At 41.8% G+C, this 23,123-nt stretch overlaps 1 protein-coding gene across 1 annotated transcript; it reads left to right on the top strand.

Annotated features, from left to right (window-relative positions):
* Positions 1-2,069: 2,069 nt before the first annotated feature.
* On the top strand, positions 2,070-10,885 carry LOC308379823 (interferon-induced very large GTPase 1-like; the record flags this gene model as incomplete). The annotated part of the gene is given in 4 exon segments (XM_080857086.1): positions 2,070-2,078; positions 6,108-6,453; positions 6,456-7,414; positions 9,998-10,885. Coding segments are annotated over 4 exon segments (2,202 nt in total).
* Between the last annotated feature and the right edge of the window lie 12,238 nt (positions 10,886-23,123).

Genomic DNA, 23,123 nt, shown 5'->3' with positions numbered 1-23,123 from the left:
AAAGTCAATCAATTAATAACCATCAATATTGCAACTCATTATCAACAAACATTTCCTTATATTCATACTGGGTTAACCCACAACAATAATATTATTACTACAAAGCCTTCGGAATAATCACACTGGTTAAAACACACACCCCTCTTATTCCACCAACTTGGCGTGGGCACAGAGTTCAAAGGTCCCTCCCGACTTTCTGATCGGGTTGTTCCTCTGTGTCGCGTCTGGAAATCCACAGGCCCCACGTTTTCAGTCTCGGTATGTTTCAGTGTTTGTGTGTTAGGTGCAGTCCGGTGATGTATGATTGTGATGTACTGTTCGTGTGCAAATAAACGTTGTGTCTGTACTCCGCGCTGTTGACTCAGTTTGTAATGTCATGCATCTTGCTAGCAGTAACGGGCAGCCGCACCGTTACACCCCTGCACAGCACTTTTTGAAAGAAATCACCTGTGTTTTAAGAGGGAAATGCAGGCAATAGGTGAACATGTTTTTTTTGCCATTTTAGTGAGTTCATACATATGTAAGACAGTTATGTAAAGCAGCAATTTGTTTTGTATTGATCTTAAAATTATATGATGCTTGGTTTTCAACAGTTTGCCTCTCTGATGTGCTGTCTGCATTAAACCTGGAGGACAACTTTAGACGAAAGCTCACACTCAACTCAGTCCTGGAGATCAACAGTAACACAGTGTCTGATTAACCAGCACAGAGTCTGAAGCAGCTACCATGGACCTTCTTAAGGAAACTGATGATGTCCAATTTAAATGCAAGAAATATCAAATGTGTACAAGATCAGCTAATGTATAATAATAGTTTAACTGATGCTAATGATGATTCTGATGCCATACATCCTCTAGATTTGATCACTGCTCTTTTCCACTGCTCAGATCCTTTCCTCCTGCAGGAAATGGTCTCCAAAATGTCCATGTGTCAGTTTGCTGTTCCTTTGCTACTGCCAAACTGTGACACACAGCAGAGCACTCTGATGCTGTGGGCCATGAGAGACCTGGTTAAAAGGTACAGACCGTTTGAAGAGGGCAGGATCGTAGAAATGGACGTCCCCATGGTGTCTTTTGTTAGACTAGGAGAGAGCAGTCTGTCCAAATCTCAAACTCTGAACAAGTTGTTCAGTAATCTTCATCAGCACAGCGACGCATTTGTTCACCATGACATGGATTGTGGTGATGTGCTAAGGAGAATCTCAGATGGTCTGGTTGAAGTCAGCTGGTATCTACCCTGTGGGAAAACAAACATAGACGTGTTCACACAGCCAATGGCCATAGCCAATCTGAGAGGAGATGGAAGGTTGTTTGAGACCCAGATGTCCTTCCTGTATGAGAACTCAGCTGCTGTTTTCATCTTCACTGATGACCTAGAGGCAGACCTCAGCACTCTGAACAACAGAGAGAGCAGAGCTGAACTGTTCCTGGTAACCAACTCTCAGAGTAAGACCTTCAACATGGAGACACTCAGCGATACATGCAGAAAACACAAGGTGAAGGAGACCAATTTGATCATCAAAAAAAAGCAGAATGATGCAGAGTTTGTGGAGGCCCTGCGCTTCCATTTGAATGGTGTCATTGGAAATAATCCAATTAAAATGAAGGTGGAAGGCATGGCTGCTGTTGCTCGACATGTTGGTATTCAAGTTGATGAGGACAGGGAGAGTCGTGAGAATGGCAGACGTCATGCTGCAAGCATCACTAAAAATATTACAGATATCATGAAATTTAAGGAGGACCAGCTGCCTTTGCAAGGAAACATCTGGAAGAAAATCAGTGTGTTAGAGAAAGAGATGTGTAGACTGAGAAAGGCTGACAGAAACAAGAGCATAGAGCACTACAAGAGTACACTGAATGGACAACATAGGGAACTTAGAGAACGGCAGAATCGGTTGCAGATGTCAGGCGCCATGAACAATTTCGCAGCTGGAATCTCACAGCCAGAAATGGAGCGTCTCTACTTCCTGAAGTGGCTGAAGATTCAGCTGGACACCCTCTCTAGACATAACCTGTCCACACTGAGAGAGCAGTACAAAGACTGCTATAGAAACACACCACAGAACTAGAATGCGTTTCGTGAACGAACTGCGAGAGTGTGCTTGCTCTGTGACAGAGAGAACAAGTGCCTATGAATTAACATGTATTTACATCTACTCAATCAGTGTAGTGGGGCCTTCTTCCAATATATTTTAGCAAGCAACCAAGCTCAACCATTATATTTTGGCTCCACTGACGTTTAGACATATGAGGGTCTCTCAGAGTTTCGTTATACTGACTTACTGAGCTAAGTGAATTGTTGAAATTGCTATCTTGGTAAAAGGAAACATCTCTGCAACAATATTGGAATGAATGCGGTTACATAGCCAGCTTTACTTAAAGTTTATTGTAAGATAGGCCTATATGTTAGACTTAATGTAGTTAGAGTTAGACTGTAGGTCTAGTATCAAACGTAAGCAACACTTTTACTGTATAGATAGAGAGCACGTGTATCACATTGGTTTATAGTCTGTCAAATTAGTTCTAGTTATTGGTGTTCGTTGGCATAAAAAGTTAGTCTTCTCTTATAAGCCTAGGTAGTACATCTGATTAGAGCTAGCAACCATGAATTGCAGATTAAGGGGTCCCCTATCTCAGTGTTCATTTTGGCAGCTATTTTTAGATTCAGTCTTAAGACAAAAATGCATATTAGTTTTAGTCACATTTAGTCATAGTTATCCTTCTTAGTTTCAGTCTAGTTTTCGAAAACTCATTACAATTTAGTCTAGTTTTAGGCACATTTAAAATTCCATATTATAGCCACATTAAACTCCTTCCCTTCCCTTCTCAGGCCCAGGGACCTCCTGTGTTGTGTCTACTGCATAGTAGTCTAGCTTGCAGTACTTAAATTGTGGATGCAATTAGTCTCCAAGATACAGTTCAGCTGAATTCCAAATTAAATCAATGTAAATAATAATTTGCAATACTTGATTAACAGAATTGTCATTGAAATATATGAGAATATCACGTCTAGATTAAATCAACCACATATCCTCCATATGAAATGCTGTGAAATCTCATTACCAACAGATTTAGCTAGACGGATAGTTTTGACAGTTGAAAGTGGTGTCAATGATAATAACAATTGCCCAAATAAACAAGGCTATTCAAACCAGTCACATATTCATTTATTTTTTGCTTGATTAATGTTGTGCGTAGCCTGTCCGAAATTGTTATCTTGGTAAAAGGAAACATACTGCAATGAGTTTACTAGCTAGCTATCAAAAGCTAGTATAATTTGGGATATGCTACCTCATTGTTAGCTAACGTTAGCTAGCTAAACGTTTACCGAGGCTAACGTGAAGCTTCAATCGAAAATGATTAGCTAGCCCTGTCCTTTAGCCCATACTGCAATGAGTTTACTAGCTAGCTATCAAAAGGTAGTATAACTTGGGATATGCTACCTCATAGTTAGCTAACGTTAGCTAGCTAAACGTTTACCGAGGCTAACGTGAAGCTTCAATCAAAAATTATTAGCTAGCTTTCCAAGCTAGCTGACACAACCTAAACACTCGACTGCCCCTTTGAAGTCAACTTAACGTTGGCTAATATATTCTAATAACTAGTTATCATTGACAGTTACTAGCTAATTTACCAAACTCCTTTCTGTCCTAAATCGAGCAGTTGCTGGTGTGAGCTACAATATGGGAGCTAGCAAAGCCATTTCTAGCTCTACTTCACAATACTGCTGCCTAGTGTAATAAGTTGACGTAAAACATAAATGTTTGTAAAGTATCAGACATAAACAGGATACAACACACCAGTTACCAATTGATATTATGTGTTTATATATACCGAAAATGTCAGTAAATCCATGCTGCTGCTGTTGGTCCCGTCGAAAACCCTGGAGTCGCGACCCTGTCACTTGTTTCCATGTGAAATCAATGGAATGCTTCACTTTTTGGCGCCGTATTGACAACTGTCTGTCACTCGCACACTGTGCTTGTAAATTATTTTTCAAGTTTGCACGTACCTATTTATGCGAGTGAAATACTCGCACTGTAGAGCCCTGTGTCTCTTAATATTCCTACAGTTAAATGGAGAGCGACTGATAGAGCGGGTGACGTCACAATGGCTCAACCTTCCCCATGTTAGTCAATGAGAGAAAAAGGGGATGAAAAAGAGGAATAAAAAAGGAGTGGCAAAGAGTATCGCCACGAAAAGTCATAGCAACCTGCACCGGATCGGGCCGGACGTTTTGGTGTTTGAATGGCGTCTCTAGCTCAAACGGGCGAGGAAGAGTTAGCTGCAAGAAAAACGGGGAGAATAAACTAGAATGCGTTTCGTGAACGAACTGCGAGAGTGTGCTTGCTCTGTTGCGGCCATGACCGAGAGAACAAGTGCCTTGGAATTGGGGCAGGTGTCAGCTCTCCAGCTCTCCCTGCTGGATGAGCATGCACAAATGAGTATGCACTAATGAGTATGCATGAGTGAGTATGCATGAGTGAGTAAACATGAGTGAGTATGCACGAGTGAGTATGCATGAGTGAGTATGCATGAGTGAGTATGCATGAGTGAGTATGCATGAGTGAGTATGCATGAGTGAGTATGCATGAGTGAGTAAACATGAGTGAGTATGCACGAGTGAGTATGCATGAGTGAGTATGCATGAGTGAGTATGCATGAGTGAGTATGCATGAGTGAGTATGCATGAGTGAGTAAACATGAGTGAGTAAACATGAGTGAGTATGCATGAGTGAGTAAACATGAGTGAGTAAACATGAGTGAGTATGCATGAGTAAGTATGCATGAGTGAGTATGCACGAGTGAGTATGCATGAGTGAGTATGCATGAGTGAGTAAACATGAGTGAGTATGCATGAGTGAGTAGAGCCCTGGTATGGAAGGTGTCTCTTAATATTCCTAGTTATACAGTTGAATGGAGAGGGACAGAGAGAGAAGAGGAACCGTGCGCAGGTGTCAGTGAGAGTTGTCAGTGAATCACAGGTGCAAGCCAGTTTAATGAGCCTTTTATGATGTCATAATGCCTCAAAGTTCTGCCATGCAAGTCTATAGAGAAAAAAGGTGATGGAAAAAGAGGAATAAAAAAGGAGTGGCAAGGAGTACCGCCACGAAAAGTCATAGCAGCTTGCACCGGATCGGGCCGGACGTTTTGGTGTTTGAACGGCGTCTCTATCTCAATCGGGCGAGGAGTAGTTAGCTGCAAGAAAAACTACTAGAATAAAAAAAATAGTAAAAAACGAAGAACAATAGTGTGCTTCCCTTCGGGCAAGCACACTAATAAATAAAGAAAACTTGACGATAACAATACTTGCACAAATGAGTATGCACAAATGAGTATGCATGAGTGAATATGCACGAGTGAGTATGCACGAGTGAGTATGCATGAGTGAGTATGCATGAGTGAGTATGCATGAGTGAGTAAACATGAGTGAGTATGCACGAGTGAGTAAACATGAGTGAGTATGCATGAGTGAGTATGCATGAGTGAGTAAACATGAGTGAGTACGCATGAGTGAGTAAACATGAGTGAGTAAACATGAGTGAGTATGCATGAGTAAGTATGCATGAGTGAGTATGCACGAGTGAGTATGCATGAGTGAGTATGCACGAGTGAGTAAACATGAGTGAGTATGCATGAGTGAGTAGAGCCCTGGTATGGAAGGTGTCTCTTAATATTCCTAGTTATACAGTTGAATGGAGAGGGACAGAGAGAGAAGAGGAACCGTGCGCAGGTGTCAGTGAGAGTTGTCAGTGAATCACAGGTGCAAGCCAGTTTAATGAGCCTATTATGATGTCATAATGCCTCAAAGTTCTGCCATGCAAGTCTATGGAGAAAAAAGGTGATGGAAAAAGAGGAATAAAAAAGGAGTGGCAAGGAGTACCGCCAGTCAAAGCAGTCAAAGCAGCTTGCACCGGATCGGGCCGGACGTTTTGGTGTTTGAACGGCGTCTCTATCTCAATCGGGCGAGGAGTAGTTAGCTGCAAGAAAAACTACTAGAATAAAAAAAATAGTAAAAAACGAAGAACAATAGTGTGCTTCCCTTCGGGCAAGCACACTAATAAAGAAAACTTGACGATAACAATACTGTGCTTCCCTTCGGGCAAGCACACTAATAAGGAGCTGATTGCAGAGTTAGATGAGCAAATCTCCAACTGCTCGTTGGGTCCTGAGCACTTCTTCCGTGAGCTTGCCCAACTTTATGAGTGTGCTTGCTCTCTTCCAGAAAACAACCCAGCCCGACAACAAGTCCAGCATCTACCTGCTCTGTGCGCTCAGATGCTGCTGGATGGGTTTCCAGTAGAGTTGGTCGATGGAGATGCATCAAACATCCCAATGAAGTGGATAAAAGAGGTCCTGACTCAGCTACATCAGCTGGTGAAGACCAAGAGTAAGATCCTGGTGTTGACTGTGCTGGGAGTGCAAAGCACTGGGAAGTCCACCCTTCTCAACACCATGGAGTGCAGTTTGCAGTCAGCAGTGGAAGATGCACCAGAGGAGCCTTCATGCTGCTGATTAAAGTCTCTGAGGAACTCAGATCTGAGCTCAAGTGTGACCTCATCATGGTCATTGACACAGAGGGCTTAAAATCACCTGCGCTGGCACACTTGGACACAAGCTACGAACACGACAACGAATTAGCAACACTGGTCATAGGGCTCAGTGACATCACCATCATCAATATTGCCATGGAGAACTCCACAGAGATGACGGACATTCTGCAGATTGCGGTCCACGCCTTTCTCAGGATGAAGGATGTTGGGAAGAAGCACAGATGTCTGTTTGTGCATCAGAACGTGTCAGATATGTCTGCTCATGACAGCAACATGATAGACAGGAAGAAGCTGGTGGAACAGCTGAATGAGATGACCAGAGCAGCAGCTAAAATGGAGAAGACAGACACTTATACCAAGTTCACTGATGTGATGGACTACGATCCTGACAAAGACAGCTACTACATCCCTGGACTTTGGCATGGAACTCCTCCAATGGCCCCAGTGAATGCTGGCTACAGTGAAGCTGTCTACAAACTCAAGAAGAGTTTAATTGACTCCTTTGATGTCATGACTAATGATGCAACAGAGTTCCTCGAGTGGACAGAGAGTTTGTGGAAGGCTGTGAAATTTGAGAACTTCATCTTTAATTTCAGGAACAGTTTGGTGGCAGATGCATATTCAGATTTATGCACTCAGTACAACACTTGGGAGTGGTCTTTCCAATCTCAGATGAACAAGTGGCTTATAACCAAGGAAACAATGATATCCAAATTTGGAGCGACTGATAAGAATGTCCAAATAAAGCCTTTACGTACCATGCTCAAAGACTGGTTACATGAGGCATCAAAGAAGCTGTGTGAAGAAGAGCAGACAATCCTGTCCAACCTTGATGAATACTTTCAGAAAAAGGACAGCAATGTCAGTTTAGTAAAGAAATACAGACAGGAATTCCGAACAAGTGCCAACTCTCTCAGACAACAGATGGAAAATTTAATAAAACACTCTTTGGAGAAGGCTGTTAAAATCAGAGAGGGAATGGAAAAGGTGAATAAAATCAAGGACAAGCAAATGGATACAATTGAAGCAAAGGTCAGTGAGCAGAACATTCTGTCCAACCTTGACAAATACTTTGAGAAGAGTGACCTCAAAGTCGGTTTAGTAGAGAAAAACAAACAGGACTTCCAAACAAGTGCCACATCCCTCAGAAAACAGATGGAAAATTCAATAAAACACTCTTTGGAGAAGGCTGTTGAAATCAGAGAGGAAATGGAAAAGGTGAATAAAATCAAGGACAAGCAAATGGATACTATTGAGAAAAAGGTTTGTGAGCTACTTCAAGAGTGTAGAGAGAAAAAAGAAGAATTATCTGAGGATGAACTCACCAGAGTTTTTGAGAAAATGTGGGAAGAAATTTAGGAAGGAATGTCTGAGCCATCTTCACCCAGACTGAAAGAGGCCGATGTTCATCGGGATGTGCCCCATCTACTCAGGTCAAATTTAAGTTCAAAGGGTGGGCATGTCTCAGAAATACTCAATGCCGTTGACCTGAAAACTAGTGGAGAGGGGAAATTCATTGTTAAAACTGACTGGTTTTCAGATTGGAGTGCCTTTGGAAGGAAACACTACAGTGCTGAAATCCAAGAAATCTGTGACGATATCACCGGTCACTGTGACAGTCTCATTTCAGATTACATAAGCGACATGAAAAGAAACAACACAGGTTACCATGAGACATACATCAGAGACCTCCTCAAGGCTGTTGATGACCAGGCGAAAGATCATCAGATTAAAGACAAATATGAAACTTCTCTTAAGGTTTATGTCTGTGGCCGTGCAGCGAGGCTCTTCCAGAAAGCACACAAAGAATTAAATGCCGGCAACGACCCACAGACTCGTCTGATAGAGTCTAGGCCCATATTTCTGGAGAAATTCTTAGAATCGTTCAGTGAAAAAGATCAGGGCCTCGTTTCCCGAACGCGCACTTAGCCTAAAAAGCACTTGAAATCGCTCGTAAGAGGATTCCTACGTTGCAGACGGGTTTCCCAACGCCACACTTAGCTTAAGTGTATCTTTCATTGAGAGGAATTCTACGTGTGGTCAGGACCAGTAGTAACTTCACACTTAGCGATGTAATCCACCAGGGGCGTCGTTCGACCGTCGTTCGGAAGAAACGGGAATTAAAAAAAAAAACATGGCTACTTGAAGCGAGGAATATTTTACATGAATAAAGCTCTCTACACAACTTTTTATATGTTTATAATGACTCGGTTTGATCGGAAATGTGCTACGCGACCAATGCAGAGTATTTAGGTCTTGACTGAAGCTTTCAAACAGTAGTTTGATGGCACATTTAGCGCTTATGCCACCACTCCATTGGCTTATATGGTAGCTTCTAGCTAGATGGTTGTATATTATGTAGAAGAAATCCAAACGATGTTTCTGTGTATAGCACATCATGAGAATGTCATTGTTTCACCTGCCTATTCCCATCAAAATAGAAATAAAGAATATTGAGTATTTGAAAATAAAGATTAGGCTATACAAAACTAGTGCATTGCCCGTAGGAATTATGCATTCTGTAGTGTTAGCAGACGTAGGGCTGTTGGGTAGTGTAATGGCAAGACATATTTGCACTCCACATAGGTACAGGTTACACTGAAGTATTATTGTGATGCATGTTTCCTTTTCATTAAGAAATGTGTTAATGGTAGCCTTTTTGGAGAGTTACCAACAAATAAAGTTTGAGATTATGTAGTGGATGCAGTTGAATATACTGTAGATGTCAACGTTGCTGTCTAAACTATAAACTAAATGTCATAAAGAAAGACATTATTTAAAATGAAGTTATGGTTGAAATAGGATCACTTCTTTATTGTAAGGGTAAGTGTAGGGCAAGAATGGTCATGCAGTTGGACTCAAATGTAGGTTAATTTTATTGAATGTATGTAGCCTACTGTACTGTATGACTTTGATGATGCTAGCTTTGACAGCCCACTCTCAGACAGATCGTAATAAATGTCCTTACAATGGGAACACAGTTTAAATAGGCTTCTCTGCTGGAGATGGCGTTACTATCCCCGCCCCGAATTTAGTGCACATTGCACGTTCGATGCACGCATAGGCTAGCTAATTTCACAGCAATTAACGTAAACAGGTTAACCTAACGTAAACAGCTCCTAAGAGCTACTTAAGAACTCGTGCACGTTGCGCTCGTGCACCTGACTTTAAGTTGATGGTTGGGAAACGCACGTAAATACAAAGTGCTACTTAGTGTACGATGTCGCGAAAATCCACGTAGGCCGTTAAGATACATCGTTATCGGGAAACGAGGCCCAGTGCCAGAAGAGAGCTAAACAGTTCACAGAGACCTGTGTGAAGCCAGCAGTTGAGGACTAAGTGTCTAAACATCTTGGGCAGGCAATCGCAGATCAAATGAAGATGGGAGATGGGGGAGTGACCTACAGCACACTGACACACTTTCTTTATGACCTTTTAAAGCAGCTGCTCCATGAGGACTCGTTTCAGAAGTACAAGGAGTACACAATATCATATGGAGCATTTGTGAAAGACTGGATAAAGGAACAAATCATTAAGAAAATGTCATCAGGTGAACAAATGCAACAATTGGAGACGGAACTCCTTTCTGACATTGTAAAGAAAATAACTGCCACGATCACCAGTATCTCCAAGGACATGGACATAAAGGAGATCATACCACAGTTCTGCTCTGACCTTAAGGATCAGCTGGACTTCCCAAGAGATGCCTTAGAAAGCTGTTTGATTCTCATTAACGGCAAGACAGACCAGTTTGCCATCAACCTCATGGAGTTCATTAAGGAAATGGAATTGCATTTAACTCAGGGGTACACCAACAAAACAGGCATCTTGCACATCACTGAAAGAATTACACAGCTGCCCTCTAAACCCCATGAGCTGCTCTTTACCAGACTGTTTGGATGTGGGGAACAGTGTCCCTTCTGTGGGACACCCTGTGTAGCTGGAGGAAAGGACCACAAAATACACTTCTTCAACATGCACCGATCTAGAGCTTTTGCACATAAAACAGACTTCTCCAGAACGCACCAATCTAAAGCTTTTCTAGGACTTTACCGGGATGGATCCAAAAAGCTGGTATTTGGCATTTGCACAACTTTAGTGATCGGTGACTGCAGTTTTAAGAGTCCAGAAAGAAATATCTACCCTGACTGGCAGATCACAGGAGACTCAAGCAAGGGGGCCTCAGACTACTGGAGATACGTGCTGATGAAGTTCAACAAAGAGTTTGCTGAATGTTTCGGTGCCCAACCTGCAGATATCCCAGATGCCTGGAAATCACTTACAGTAGAGGATGCACTGGGAAGCCTGAGAGAGTCTTTTCACATGCAGTAATGCAAACTTTATGGGGGAGTCACAGCCATATATGGTGTTAGTAGACGTGACGTGTGAATCATGCAAGTAGGGAACCATCACACATGGCATCAGTGATGGGGGAACATGGAGAATGTGCTCAAGATTAATTAAATCACATGTTGGGGATATTATTCAATGTGATCGGTAAATAAAATAAAAACCAATCAGTATGAGATTATGTTTTGGTTCATCACAATGACCAACTTGATTATTCTGGTGTTTATTGTCTTTAAGATGGTCAATAACGTGTTTCCTTTCAGTACCCTTTTAAGAAAATTGTTGCCTTGGTTCAGTTTTGCTTGCAGTTAGCAGTTCGGTACCACATGCACGCACACACACACACACACACACACACACACACACACACACAACAATACATTGTGTTATTGACGCCAAGTATGCATATGTGTTTCTTTATTCATTATGTTTCCGGCTTACTTAGGGATGGAAGTTTAACCATATGGTGTTAGGATAGCAGTTTAAGTGTGTGTTTCTAGCTAGCAGAATGGAAGGTTATTCAGAAAGAACTCTTTGCTCTTTTTACTCTACAGCTTTCTATTCCACTCCAGTCATATTACAAAGCTGATTTATCTGCAGTGGTGTATGATTTAATGACCCAGTTAACAAGCATGTCCACTGACCTGTATTCAATAAATGGCAAAACAATCTTATTTGTGTGATGACTTTATTTTTCTTAGCTTTGTTTTGAATAGACATCATATGTGTGTGTTTCTCTCTTACACAAATAAAAGCTGGCTGTTGGATTTACGTGGCTAATATAATATTGATCAGATTTCAGGACAAGGACAACAACTATAAGGACTGAAATAGTGTGTAACAGATTTGAAGTTGAGGATGCAATGTTTAGCGTGAGCAGGGCTATTAAGATGTAGTAATGTGTGTGTGTGCGTGTGTGTGTGTTTGTGTCAGTGTGTCAGCGGTGTATGTGTGTGTGTCTGTGTGTGAGTGTGTGTGTGTGTGTGCGTGTGTGTCTGTGTGTGCGTGTATGTCTGTCTTTGTGTGTGGGTGTGTGTAACCTCCCTCTCTCTCTCTGCCAGTGTGTGTGTGTGTGTGTGTGTGTGTGCGTGTGTGTGTGTTTGTTTCTGTGTTTGTGTGTGTGTGTGTGTGTGTGTGTATGTGTGTGTGTGTGTATTGTGAATATCAGTCCTGGTAGAGCAGCTCCGTCAGGTTCTCTGTCTTGTTCCTGAAGGTTCTGTAGCAGGAGGGGCTGCAGGCGTAGAACACCAGGGGTACCATGGCAACACCAAAGAGCTCTGAACACGGCCGGATCAGAGCCAGACCCTCCCCAAACATGGGCCCATGGCAGCACTCACACACACACACACTGACAGAGAGAGAGGTTACACACTCACACACACACACTGACAGAGAGAGAGAGAGGTTACACACTCACACACACACACTGACAGAGAGAGAGAGAGAGGTTACACACTCACACACACACACTGACAGAGAGAGAGAGAGAGGTTACACACACACACACACACTGGCAGAGAGAGAGAGAGAGGTTACACACACACACACACACTGGCAGAGAGAGAGAGAGAGAGGTTACACACACACACTGGTAGAGCGAGAGAGAGGTTACACACACACACACACACACACACACACTGTCAGAGTGAGAGAGAGGTGACACACACACACTGGCAGAGAGAGAGAGAGAGAGAGAGAGAGAGAGAGAGAGGTTACACACACACACTGGTAGAGCGAGAGAGAGGTTACACACACACACACACACTGGCAGAGAGAGAGGTTACACACACACACACACTGGCAGAGAGAGAGGTTACACACACACACACGCTCACACTTACACACACACACACTGGTAGAGAGAGAGAGAGGTTACACACACACACACACTGGCAGAGAGAGAGGTTACACACACACACACGCTCACACTTACACACACACACACTGGTAGAGAGAGAGAGAGGTTACACCAGTGGCGGCTCCTGAAAAAATTCTCAGGGGGGGCAATTTTTTTTTTTATGATTAAGGCGACCTATTCAGTAGGTACATTAAGTTATCCGATTTACTCATGCAGCAATACCTTTTTTTCCACTATTGGCAGCAACCAACAGTAATATCTCCCCTCTTTCTACATAGCTAGAGTAGCAAGATACAAGTGGAACGCTATGGAAGAAAGTTACATTCAGGAGCCTTCATAAGCAAACATGATGTGGCTCCACATTAAATGATCCCACTTTTTCGTTATCCACACGTCTCAAATGTTGTATGTTGTAACATAGTTGAACAGGACACATGATATGTCCACTAACAACATAAAGAAGGGGGCAACATACGTCAAAACCAACGATATTTATTGACTGAAAGTATTGGCTTACAAAAGCAAAATAAGTCATCACATAAAAAATTATTCAAAGATAGTACACACTGTGAAACCTATGAAAAGTGACAGTGGTAAATAGAAATACAGACCGCGTTAGCCACTTCACGACCGCGATTTTCTTTTGTTCCAATTTCCCTCCCTTTGTAGAAAACTGTTGAATGGATACTTTTGGTCTAGGAAGTCCTAATTGTTTTTTTGGTCAATTTATCTTCATTATTACGCTGACTAAAAAGAAGTTTCTGTCAAAGAGCGGATGGAATTGTTGTGCTCATAGATATCTTAGATAAAGGCTAGATGGATTATGGCGGACTCTTGAATGTCCGCACAGGGGGCCATTTTGAGGACAGTATGCTTCCGGTAGGGATCAGTGGTACGTTAGGTAACGTCAGTGATCTTCACAATCGTTTACACTCTTATCTCGCGGAAATTTTGACGGATTTACATATGACTTGATTTACAATCGTCATTACCTTGGTAATAATTCTGGATGCTTGAACAATAATTCTGGATGCTTGAGCTTAATTGTGTATCACGGCTATTGTGTATCAGTCATTTTACATCAATTGGCGAGTAATTGTTCTTTCTTTTCAATATAACTTAAGTTGCACATAATAAAACTGAAGTTGCACATGATTTCCAATCGGGTTGGTTTGTTAAATATCTTACATTATGATTTCGACAGGAAATTGCTGACTATTGCCAATGAAGATGCCAGAATTTTGTGCAACCTGCTCTATTGAACACTCCCTTGAAACGAGACCTGTCAGAGACCTGTCAATGTTATTTTCATATGAAAACCCATGTTTATAATTCTTCATAAGTATGTAGTGCCATAAGAAATATCTTACGTTTATAACAAACCAACCTGTTTGAAAATCGGTTGAAAATTGAGCAAGTTCTGGTTATTTAAAAAGTCCACTACCAACACAATGTTAAGGGGAGTGAGCGATACTGTCCTCAAAATGGCCGAAATGTGCGGACATTCGACTCCGTCGGCCACAAACGCAGGCAGGATATCTAGCCTTTATTATAGATATCTATGGTTGTGCTGAACAGGTGCCATCTTGACATGCCTTTGTCGAAGCTGTGTGACGTCCTCATTGGCTTTTACCATAGCCTTTTGCGTCGCTTACTTATGACTAGACTTGGAGGGGCGAGCCCTCCCGGAAGCCATAGAGAATGCATTGAGAGCTCTGTTTTGTGAAAAAAACGCATTTAACATGGGAGTCAATGGGAGAGGTCTGGGGCGATTTTCATTTCGTCCCAGATCGCCCTGAAGGGGCGGGGCCATTTGAATCTTGACTCTAGGCTGACTGAATGACTGTTACCTGATTCGACAATGACATACAGAGGCAGATAAGACGGTCTAGTGGTAGAATCCGACAGAAAAAATATATGAAATTTACATTTACATGTAGTCGTGCAATTGAATTTATACATCAGGATTTTTTTTTTTATTATAATCTTTTTCCCATAGGCAGTGCGTCGCCCAATCGCCCTTATGGACGAGCCGCCACTGGGTTACACACACACACACACACTAACAGAGAGAGAGAGAGGTTACACACACACACACTAACAGAGAGAGAGAGGTTACACACACACACACACACACTGGCAGAGAGAGAGGTTACACACACACGCTCACACTTACACACACACACACTGGTAGAGAGAGAGAGAGGTGACACACACACACACACTAACAGAGAGAGAGAGAGGTTACACACACACACACTAACAGAGAGAGAGAGGTTACACACACACACACACACTGGCAGAGAGAGAGGTTACACACACACACACGCTCACACTTACACACACACACACTGGTAGAGAGAGAGAGAGGTTACACACACACACACACTGGCAGAGAGAGAGGTTACACACACACACACGCTCACACTTACACACACACACACTGGTAGAGAGAGAGAGAGGTTACACACACACACACTAACAGAGAGAGAGAGAAGTTGCACACACACACACACTCAGTGCGGTTACATGTGTCCAATTTCCGAGCATAGTCAGGGTTCAATCGAAGACCCAATTCATGTAACTCCCCAAATCTAGATTTCCTGTGTCCGACTGAAATCCGATGTACACCCCCAGATAAGTGATCAGATTACGCTGGAAATCGGACAACGCGCGCATGTAACTCTTGAAACTAGATTCGAACTGGACAACAACAACTCTTGCGCATGCTTGAGATCCTGCCCCAAGACATACAGTATATACATGCATCATAAATGTCTACGATATGATAATCGCTGCTAGACGCTCACTGTTCTTGTGCTCCCTCTCATTCACTTTGAAATACTGAAACTGAAAGGTTGACTGCGACTGTTTTGGACAGAACGCGCTAATTCACTGAACAAATATTTTCATATTTCTTTTCCACAACTTGTTAGTCATGTAATTTATTCATATCGATGTGAATCAATCAATACTAATACAACTTTAACTGTGATGTGGTTTGGTTTCATTTCACAACTTATTTACTGTTTAATCAACGGTAGCAGATGCCCGCTTGTAAACATTCCACATTCGATTTGAACTGACGCGGCCAAGATCTGGATTTGTCACTGCCATGTACCGTGAGATAACGCAGTTAACCCCCCATGGATAGAGAAGTCTGGCTTTGGCCGAAATCGGGGTTATGCCATCATGTAACCGCACTGACTGACAGAGAGAGAGAGAGAGAGAGAGAGAGAGAGAGAGGTTTACACACACACACACACACACACACACACACACAGACAGAGAGAGAGAGCAAGAGGCTACACACACACACACACACTGGCAGAGAGAGAGCAAGAGGCTACACTCACACACACACACACTGGCAGAGAGAGAGAGAGAGAGGTTACACACACTCACACACACACACACTGGCAGAGAGAGAGAGAGAGGTTACACACACACACACACACTGGCAGAGAGAGAGAGAGAGGTTACACACACACACACACACACACACTGGCAGAGAGAGAGAGAGAGGTTACACACACACACACACACTGGCAGAGAGAGAGAGAGGTTACACACACACACACACACACTGGCAGAGAGAGAGAGAGGTTACACACACACACACACTGGCAGAGAGAGAGAGAGAGGCTACACACACACACACACACACACACTGGCAGAGAGAGAGAGACACACACACACACACTGACTGACAGAGAAAGAGATAGGGGGTATAAACACACACATGTTTGAACTCCCCTGTTCACCTCCAGGCTCAGGAAACGGGCAGGAAAACCACTGCAGACCCCTCTCACCCTGGACACAACCATATTCCAACTCCTCCCCTCTGGTAGGCACTACTGATCTCTGTGGCACTGTGCAATAACCCTGGATCACTATAATAACAACTGTACAATTACTCTCCCAATCATATTGATTTATTATATTCCCAAATACAATTTACATCCCACCCTTACTGTATAACTGTCATACTCTTACAGCTTAATATTTCACCCTGTACTTCTTGCACACTCCACTTATTTGTTGTGTAACAATTCATAGCTCCTGTAAAATTAATTTTCAAAGAAACTTGTTATACAAACATTTTTACTTTTCATGGGTACTTTCATTGTGTAAAGTTTCATTTTGATAGTACTAATGGAAAAAAATCCATTTTTGGGGTGTATTGTTGCCGGGCATTATAAGCACACTAAACAAATTTCCTCAACTAGGATTTCTTAGGACTTTAAGTATATTGTACATAGAAATGATCTATGCTGAAAAAAAATATTTTACAATTAGTCTGTCGTAAAACGCTACTTTGCCTGGACTAACAGTAAGGGAGAGGTAAGTTAAAGCAGCACAACAGATCAATAGCTATTCGCTAAAGGTATACTAGCAGCTAAAACTAACGAAATCTCTTGAAATGTGCTGACTTTGACATTATGACAAACGAGTTACTCAACCACTGTCCTTACACTGTCAAACATCAAGCAAGTGCAACATAAGACAAAGCAAGACGGCAAATAAGGTACTTATTAGATCGGCAGAAAGTAAACAAGTCAGGTCGGCGGACTGCGGCAGGCAAAACTACAGAATGCAGTTATATGCCTATGGACCCTGCTATCGCAATGGCACGTAGGCGAGTCTCCATATTAAAAGTCATTATAGTGCCCCAATTTTTTTTAAGCTGTTGGTTAAACTGCTTATCCTAACCCTAATCCTGAAGTATAATTGTTACATAATGGGGCTTTAAGGACTGTGAACTCATGTCTCATCAATAGCAAACCAGCTTTAAAGTTTTACATTTCGCCTTAGACCACATTTACACATAGCTGGGTATTTTCAGAAAAGAATATTTCTGCCCCTCCATTTTCAAAAATAACGCCGTACACACAAGGTCGTTTTCAAAAAAGTTTCTTTTTACATGAACCCGCATATACGCCCCCAAGCGCCATCATAACTATGCATCATAACTATCCATGATCAGTAAGCAAACTAACTGTAAACATAGGACTATCACATGATGTGATGCATTTTTAGTCGCATACTGTGACGTTTTAGAAACTAAAACTCCGTTTGACCCAGTACACACGCAAACACAAAAACGGAGTTTTCAGAAATCTCCACTTTGGCCGGAGTTTTTAGAAATTATCGTTTTCCGTGATAAAACCTCCATTTTTGTGTAAATGAAAAGCCAAACCGCATGAAAATATCTGCGTTTTCCCACCGTGTAAACGGGGTCTTACATTTGTCCTTGCTGTAAAGTGTGAAGGAAGGATGACATGCCTTCTGCAGGCCTCAAACAGCATCTTCTCTGTGTGGTGGCACCTACAAGCACCTCGACATCTTCAACTGAGGCTACAGAGGAGCAACAGCTTCATTGACTTTTTCAGATCCAAGGTCAACAACATTCGCTCTCAGATGTCAAGCTCCCCAGCTCTGCTTCCCTATGACACCAACACCTCATCTGCGAGTGTGCTGTCTCCTCTACATCTCGCTGAGGTTGGGGGCCATGTTGAAGAAATCATCTAATCATTTTATCATCTAAGAAACATCTCCAAACTTCGCCCCACTTTAACCCTATCAGATGCAGAGAAGCTTGTACACACCTTTATCTCCTCAAGACTGGACTATTGTAATTCACTTTTCTATGGGATCACTGGCAAGAACATCCAGAAGCTGCAATACATCCAAAACAGTGCTGCCAGGATTCTGATGAAGGTCCGGAAATATGAGCACATAACACCAATATTACACTCACTACACTGGCTCCCTGTCTCTTTTCCGGATAGACTACAAAGTCCTTATAATCACCCATACATGCATTAATGGACATGCACCTCCCTACCTGCAAGAATTAATTACTCCCCAAACCTCCACCTGCACCCTCAGGTCTTCAAACAGCTCGCTCCTCCGCCTCCCCAAAACCAAGCTCCGCACCATGGGCGACCAGGCCTCCCTGACCACCTAAGGGCTGGATTCCTTTTAAACTTTCTTATTCAGGAAGGCATTTCTGGCCTTGTGTTAAATCTTTTCTATTATGCTTATGTTAATATTTAAATTTGTTTTTAATTACAGTGCATGAAATGCCCTGTATTGTTATTCCTAGGCATTTTCTTCTTCTTCTTCTTCTTCTTCTTACCTTTTTCTGCGATTAATTCAGCTCGAACCGCTTAACTTAGAAACTTCGTTCAAACTTTGTCGCGTAGGTCTTGTAAAGGACACTTATGCTATGTATTTTTCACCTTTCTAAACTTTATACTTTTTAAGATATTAAAGAAAAACGAATCTAAATTTCTCCCATTGACTTACATTGGGCCATTATGACATCATAATAGGGTCTTTAAACTGGCTTGCACCTGTGCTTCACTGACACCTGCGCCAAATCCAAAGAACCTCTTCTCTCTGTCCCTCTCAATTTAACTGTAACTAGTAACATTAAGACACCTTCCATTCTATACTTTTCTTTCTCTCCATCTCTCTCTCTATCCCTCTCAGTCTACTTTCTCTCACACTCAATCTCTCTTCACTCCATTTTATCTCCTTTTTTCAATATTTTCACTCTCTCTTTATATCCAGAGCCACTCTTGTTCACTCTTCTTTCCTTCTTCGATTTTTCTTTCCTTCTTCCACTCTTCTTGCCTTTCTTTTTTCCTTCTTCCACTCTACTTTCCTTCTTCCACTTTTCTTTCCTTTCTTCACTCTTCTTTCCTTCTTTCACTCTTCTTTCCTTTCTTCTTTCATTATTTCACTCTTCTTTCTTTTCTTCTTCCTCTCTTCTCTCCTTTCCTTCTTCCACTCTTCTTTCTTTTCTTCTTTCCTTCTTTCACTATTCTTTCCTTTCTTCTTTCATTATTTCACTCTTCTTTCCTTCTTCCACTTTTCTTTCTTTTCTTCTTTCCTTCTTTCACTCTTCTTTCCTTTCTTCTTTCCTTCTTCCTCTCTTCTCTCCTTTCTTCTCTCTTCTTCCCTTCTTCAACTCTTCTTTCACTTTTCTTTTTCCTTTCTTAACGTTTGCATTTCATGCACTGGTATTTCCTTCAGGAAATGCATTTTCTAGTTGTATTGTATTATTATAGTTAATTTCTAATATGTAGGCACTCTGAGATTCTTTGGAATGAAAAGTGCGTTAAAAATAAAATGAATTATTAGTGTGCTTGCCCGAAGGGAAGCACAGTATTGTTGTTGTCAAGTTTTCTTTCTTTATTTATTCTCCCCGCTAACTAGCCTCGCCCGTTCGAGGTACAGACACCGTTCAAACACTGAAACGTCCGTCCCGGTCCGGTGCAACCTGCTATATCTTTTTGTGGCGGTACTCCTTGCCACTCCTTTTTTATTCCTCTTTTTCCATCACCTTTTTTCTCCATAGACTTGCATGGCAGAACTCTGTGCCATTATGACATCATAACAGGGTCATTAAACTGTGCTTCACTGACAACTCTCACTGACACCTGCGCACGGCTCCTCTTCTCTCTCTGTCCCTCTCCATTCAACTGTAAAACTAGGAATATTAAGAGACACCTTCCATACTAGGGGTCTACTCACTCATGCATACTCACTCATGTTTACTCACTCGTGCATACTCACTCATGCATACTCACTCGTGCATACTCACTCATGCATACTTACTCATGCATACTCACTCAAGTTTACTCACTCATGTTTACTCACTCATGCGTTCTCACTCATGTTTACTCACTCATGAATACTCACTCATGTTTACTCACTCATGCATACTCACTCATGTTTACTCACTCATGCATACTCACTCATGTTTACTCACTCATGCATACTCATTCATGTTTACTCACTCATGCATACTCACTCATGTTTACTCTCTCATGCATACTCACTCATGCATACTCACTCATGTTTACTCACTCATGCATACTCACTCATGTTTACTCACTCATGCATACTCACTCATGTTTACTCACTCATGCATACTAACTCATGTTTACTCACTCATGCATACTCACTCATGCATACTCACTCGTGCATACTCACTCATGCATACTCACTCATGCATACTCACTCATGCATACTCACTCATGCATACTCACTCATGTTTACTCACTCATGCATACTCATTTGTGCATGCTCATCCAGCAGGGAGAGATGGAGAGCTGACACCTGCCCCAATTCCAAGGCACTTGTTTTCTCGGTTATGGCCGCAACAGAGCAAGCACACTCTCGCAGTTCGTTCACGAAACGCATTCTAGTTATCAGTGTGCTTGCCCGAAGGGAAGCACAGTATTGTTCTTCATAAGTTTTCTTTATTTATTCTCTCCGTTTTTCTTGCAGGTAACTACGCCTTGCCCGATTGAGATAGAGACGCCGTTCAAACACCGAAACGTCCGGCCCGATCCGGTGCAACCTGCTATATCTTTTCGTGGCGGTACTCCTTGCCACTCCTTTTTTATTCCTCTTTTTTCATCCCCTTTTTCCCCCATAGACTTGCATGGCAGAACTGTGGGGCATTATGACATCATAATAGGCTCATTAAACTGGCTTGCACCTGTGCTTCACTGACACTTGCGCCAAGGTTCAAATGAACCTCTTCTCTCTGTCGCTCTCCATTCAACTGTATAACTAGGAATATTAAGAGACACCTTCCATACCAGGGCTCTACATTGCGAGCATTTCACTTGCATAAATAGGTACGTGCGAATTTGAAACTTGAGTGACAGACAGTTGTCAATACGGCGCCAAAAAGTGAAGCATTCCATTGATTTCACATGGAAACAAGTGACAGGGTCAAGACTCGCAGGGTTTTCGACGGGACCAACAGCAGCAGCATCATCATCTGGATTTACTGACGTTTTTGGTATATAAACACATAATATCAATTGGTAACTGGTGTGTTGTATCCTGTTTATGTCTGATACTTTATAAACATTTATGTTTTACGTTAACTTATTACACTAGGCAGCAATATTGTGAAGTAGAGCTAGAAATGGCTTTGCTAGCTCCCATATTGTAGCTCACACCAGCAACTGCTCAATTTAAGACAAGAAAGGAGTTTGGTAAATGAGCTAGTAACTGTCAATGATAACTAGGGATGGGTATCGTTTGGGTTTTTTCCGATACCGGTACATAACCGATACTTTTAAAACGATACCGGTGCCTAAACGGTGCCTGAACCGATACTTTTTTTTAAAAAAAGCACAAAATGAGGATTGACGACATTAAAGAAAGGCTTTTTTTTATTGCAGAGGCCAATTTTTTTCTTCAAATTGAACAATATATTAACTGTTTAAAGTATACTATGAATATAAATACATACAAAAACTTTGCTTCAAACTACAGCTTCAAACTATGAATATTATATTAACTGTTAACAACAGTTTATAGTATGCTTAAATAAATATAAATAAATACAAAACACACACACACAGACTACAGCTTCAAACTTATGAGCATATTTGCCTATGTAGTCAAACATGTATTATTTAGTTTGCATTTATTTAATGAAATTTCACAATTTTCTGATTTGTTTATACCTAGTTATCTTTTCTATCTTGTTTACTTGAACACCCCGATAGCGTGAAAGTGTACTGCCCCTTTAAGAGACTATAGCTCCGGTAGCCTACCTACAGTTTAAGTTTGCGGTTGCAGATCTGCCCAGGACTCTTGCCTTCTCTCCACTCTTTACACGCAATTGTTTTGTTGCATTTACTGCAAGTCGCGGTGTTTGAATCTTTTTGTGCGAAATACAGCCACACTTTTGACCGTTTACCTTTCGCTATTTTCTCTGTTAAAAGGTTGATGGCGAGCTCTGTTTGTGCTTGCGCTGTTAAATGCTGCCTGCTTCACTGTCATAAGACTGTTGCTATGAAAACACCAAGCGTGAGCGCCACAGGACAAAGTTAACATTGGGAGATGGGGCAGTTTTAAATGTGACCCACGAAATATGCATGGCAACAAAATAAAAGATAATTCATACAGATCATACATACGCCACTCACGTTACTGCTAGCTAGTTTTCTACTGTTTTGGAACCAGCCTCCGTGTTTCATGTTGCAGCCTGAAATAATTCCTGTTTATAAGACAACATTTTACGTACGTTATGTTCATTTAACTGCATGATTTGTTGCGGTTCCTCATTACAATCAGCTCAGGCATTGAAAGGAAGCATCGAAATCTGCGTGACATTTCGGTCCGGTTTGTTCATTTAGCTGCATGAATTGTTGATGTTATTCATTTCAATCGGCTCAGGCACCGAAAGGAAGCACCGAAATCTGCGTGACATTTCGGTCCGGGTAGGTATCGGTTGTATAGTCCCGGTGCCATATTGGTACCGGTTCTCGGTACCCAACCCTAATGATAACTAGTTATTAGAATATATTAGCCAAAGTTAAG

The sequence above is a fragment of the Sprattus sprattus genome (assembly GCF_963457725.1).
Source record: "Sprattus sprattus genome assembly, chromosome: 18".
Taxonomy (NCBI): Eukaryota; Metazoa; Chordata; class Actinopteri; order Clupeiformes; family Clupeidae; genus Sprattus; species Sprattus sprattus.
This window is presented reverse-complemented; position numbering and strand designations above follow the sequence as displayed.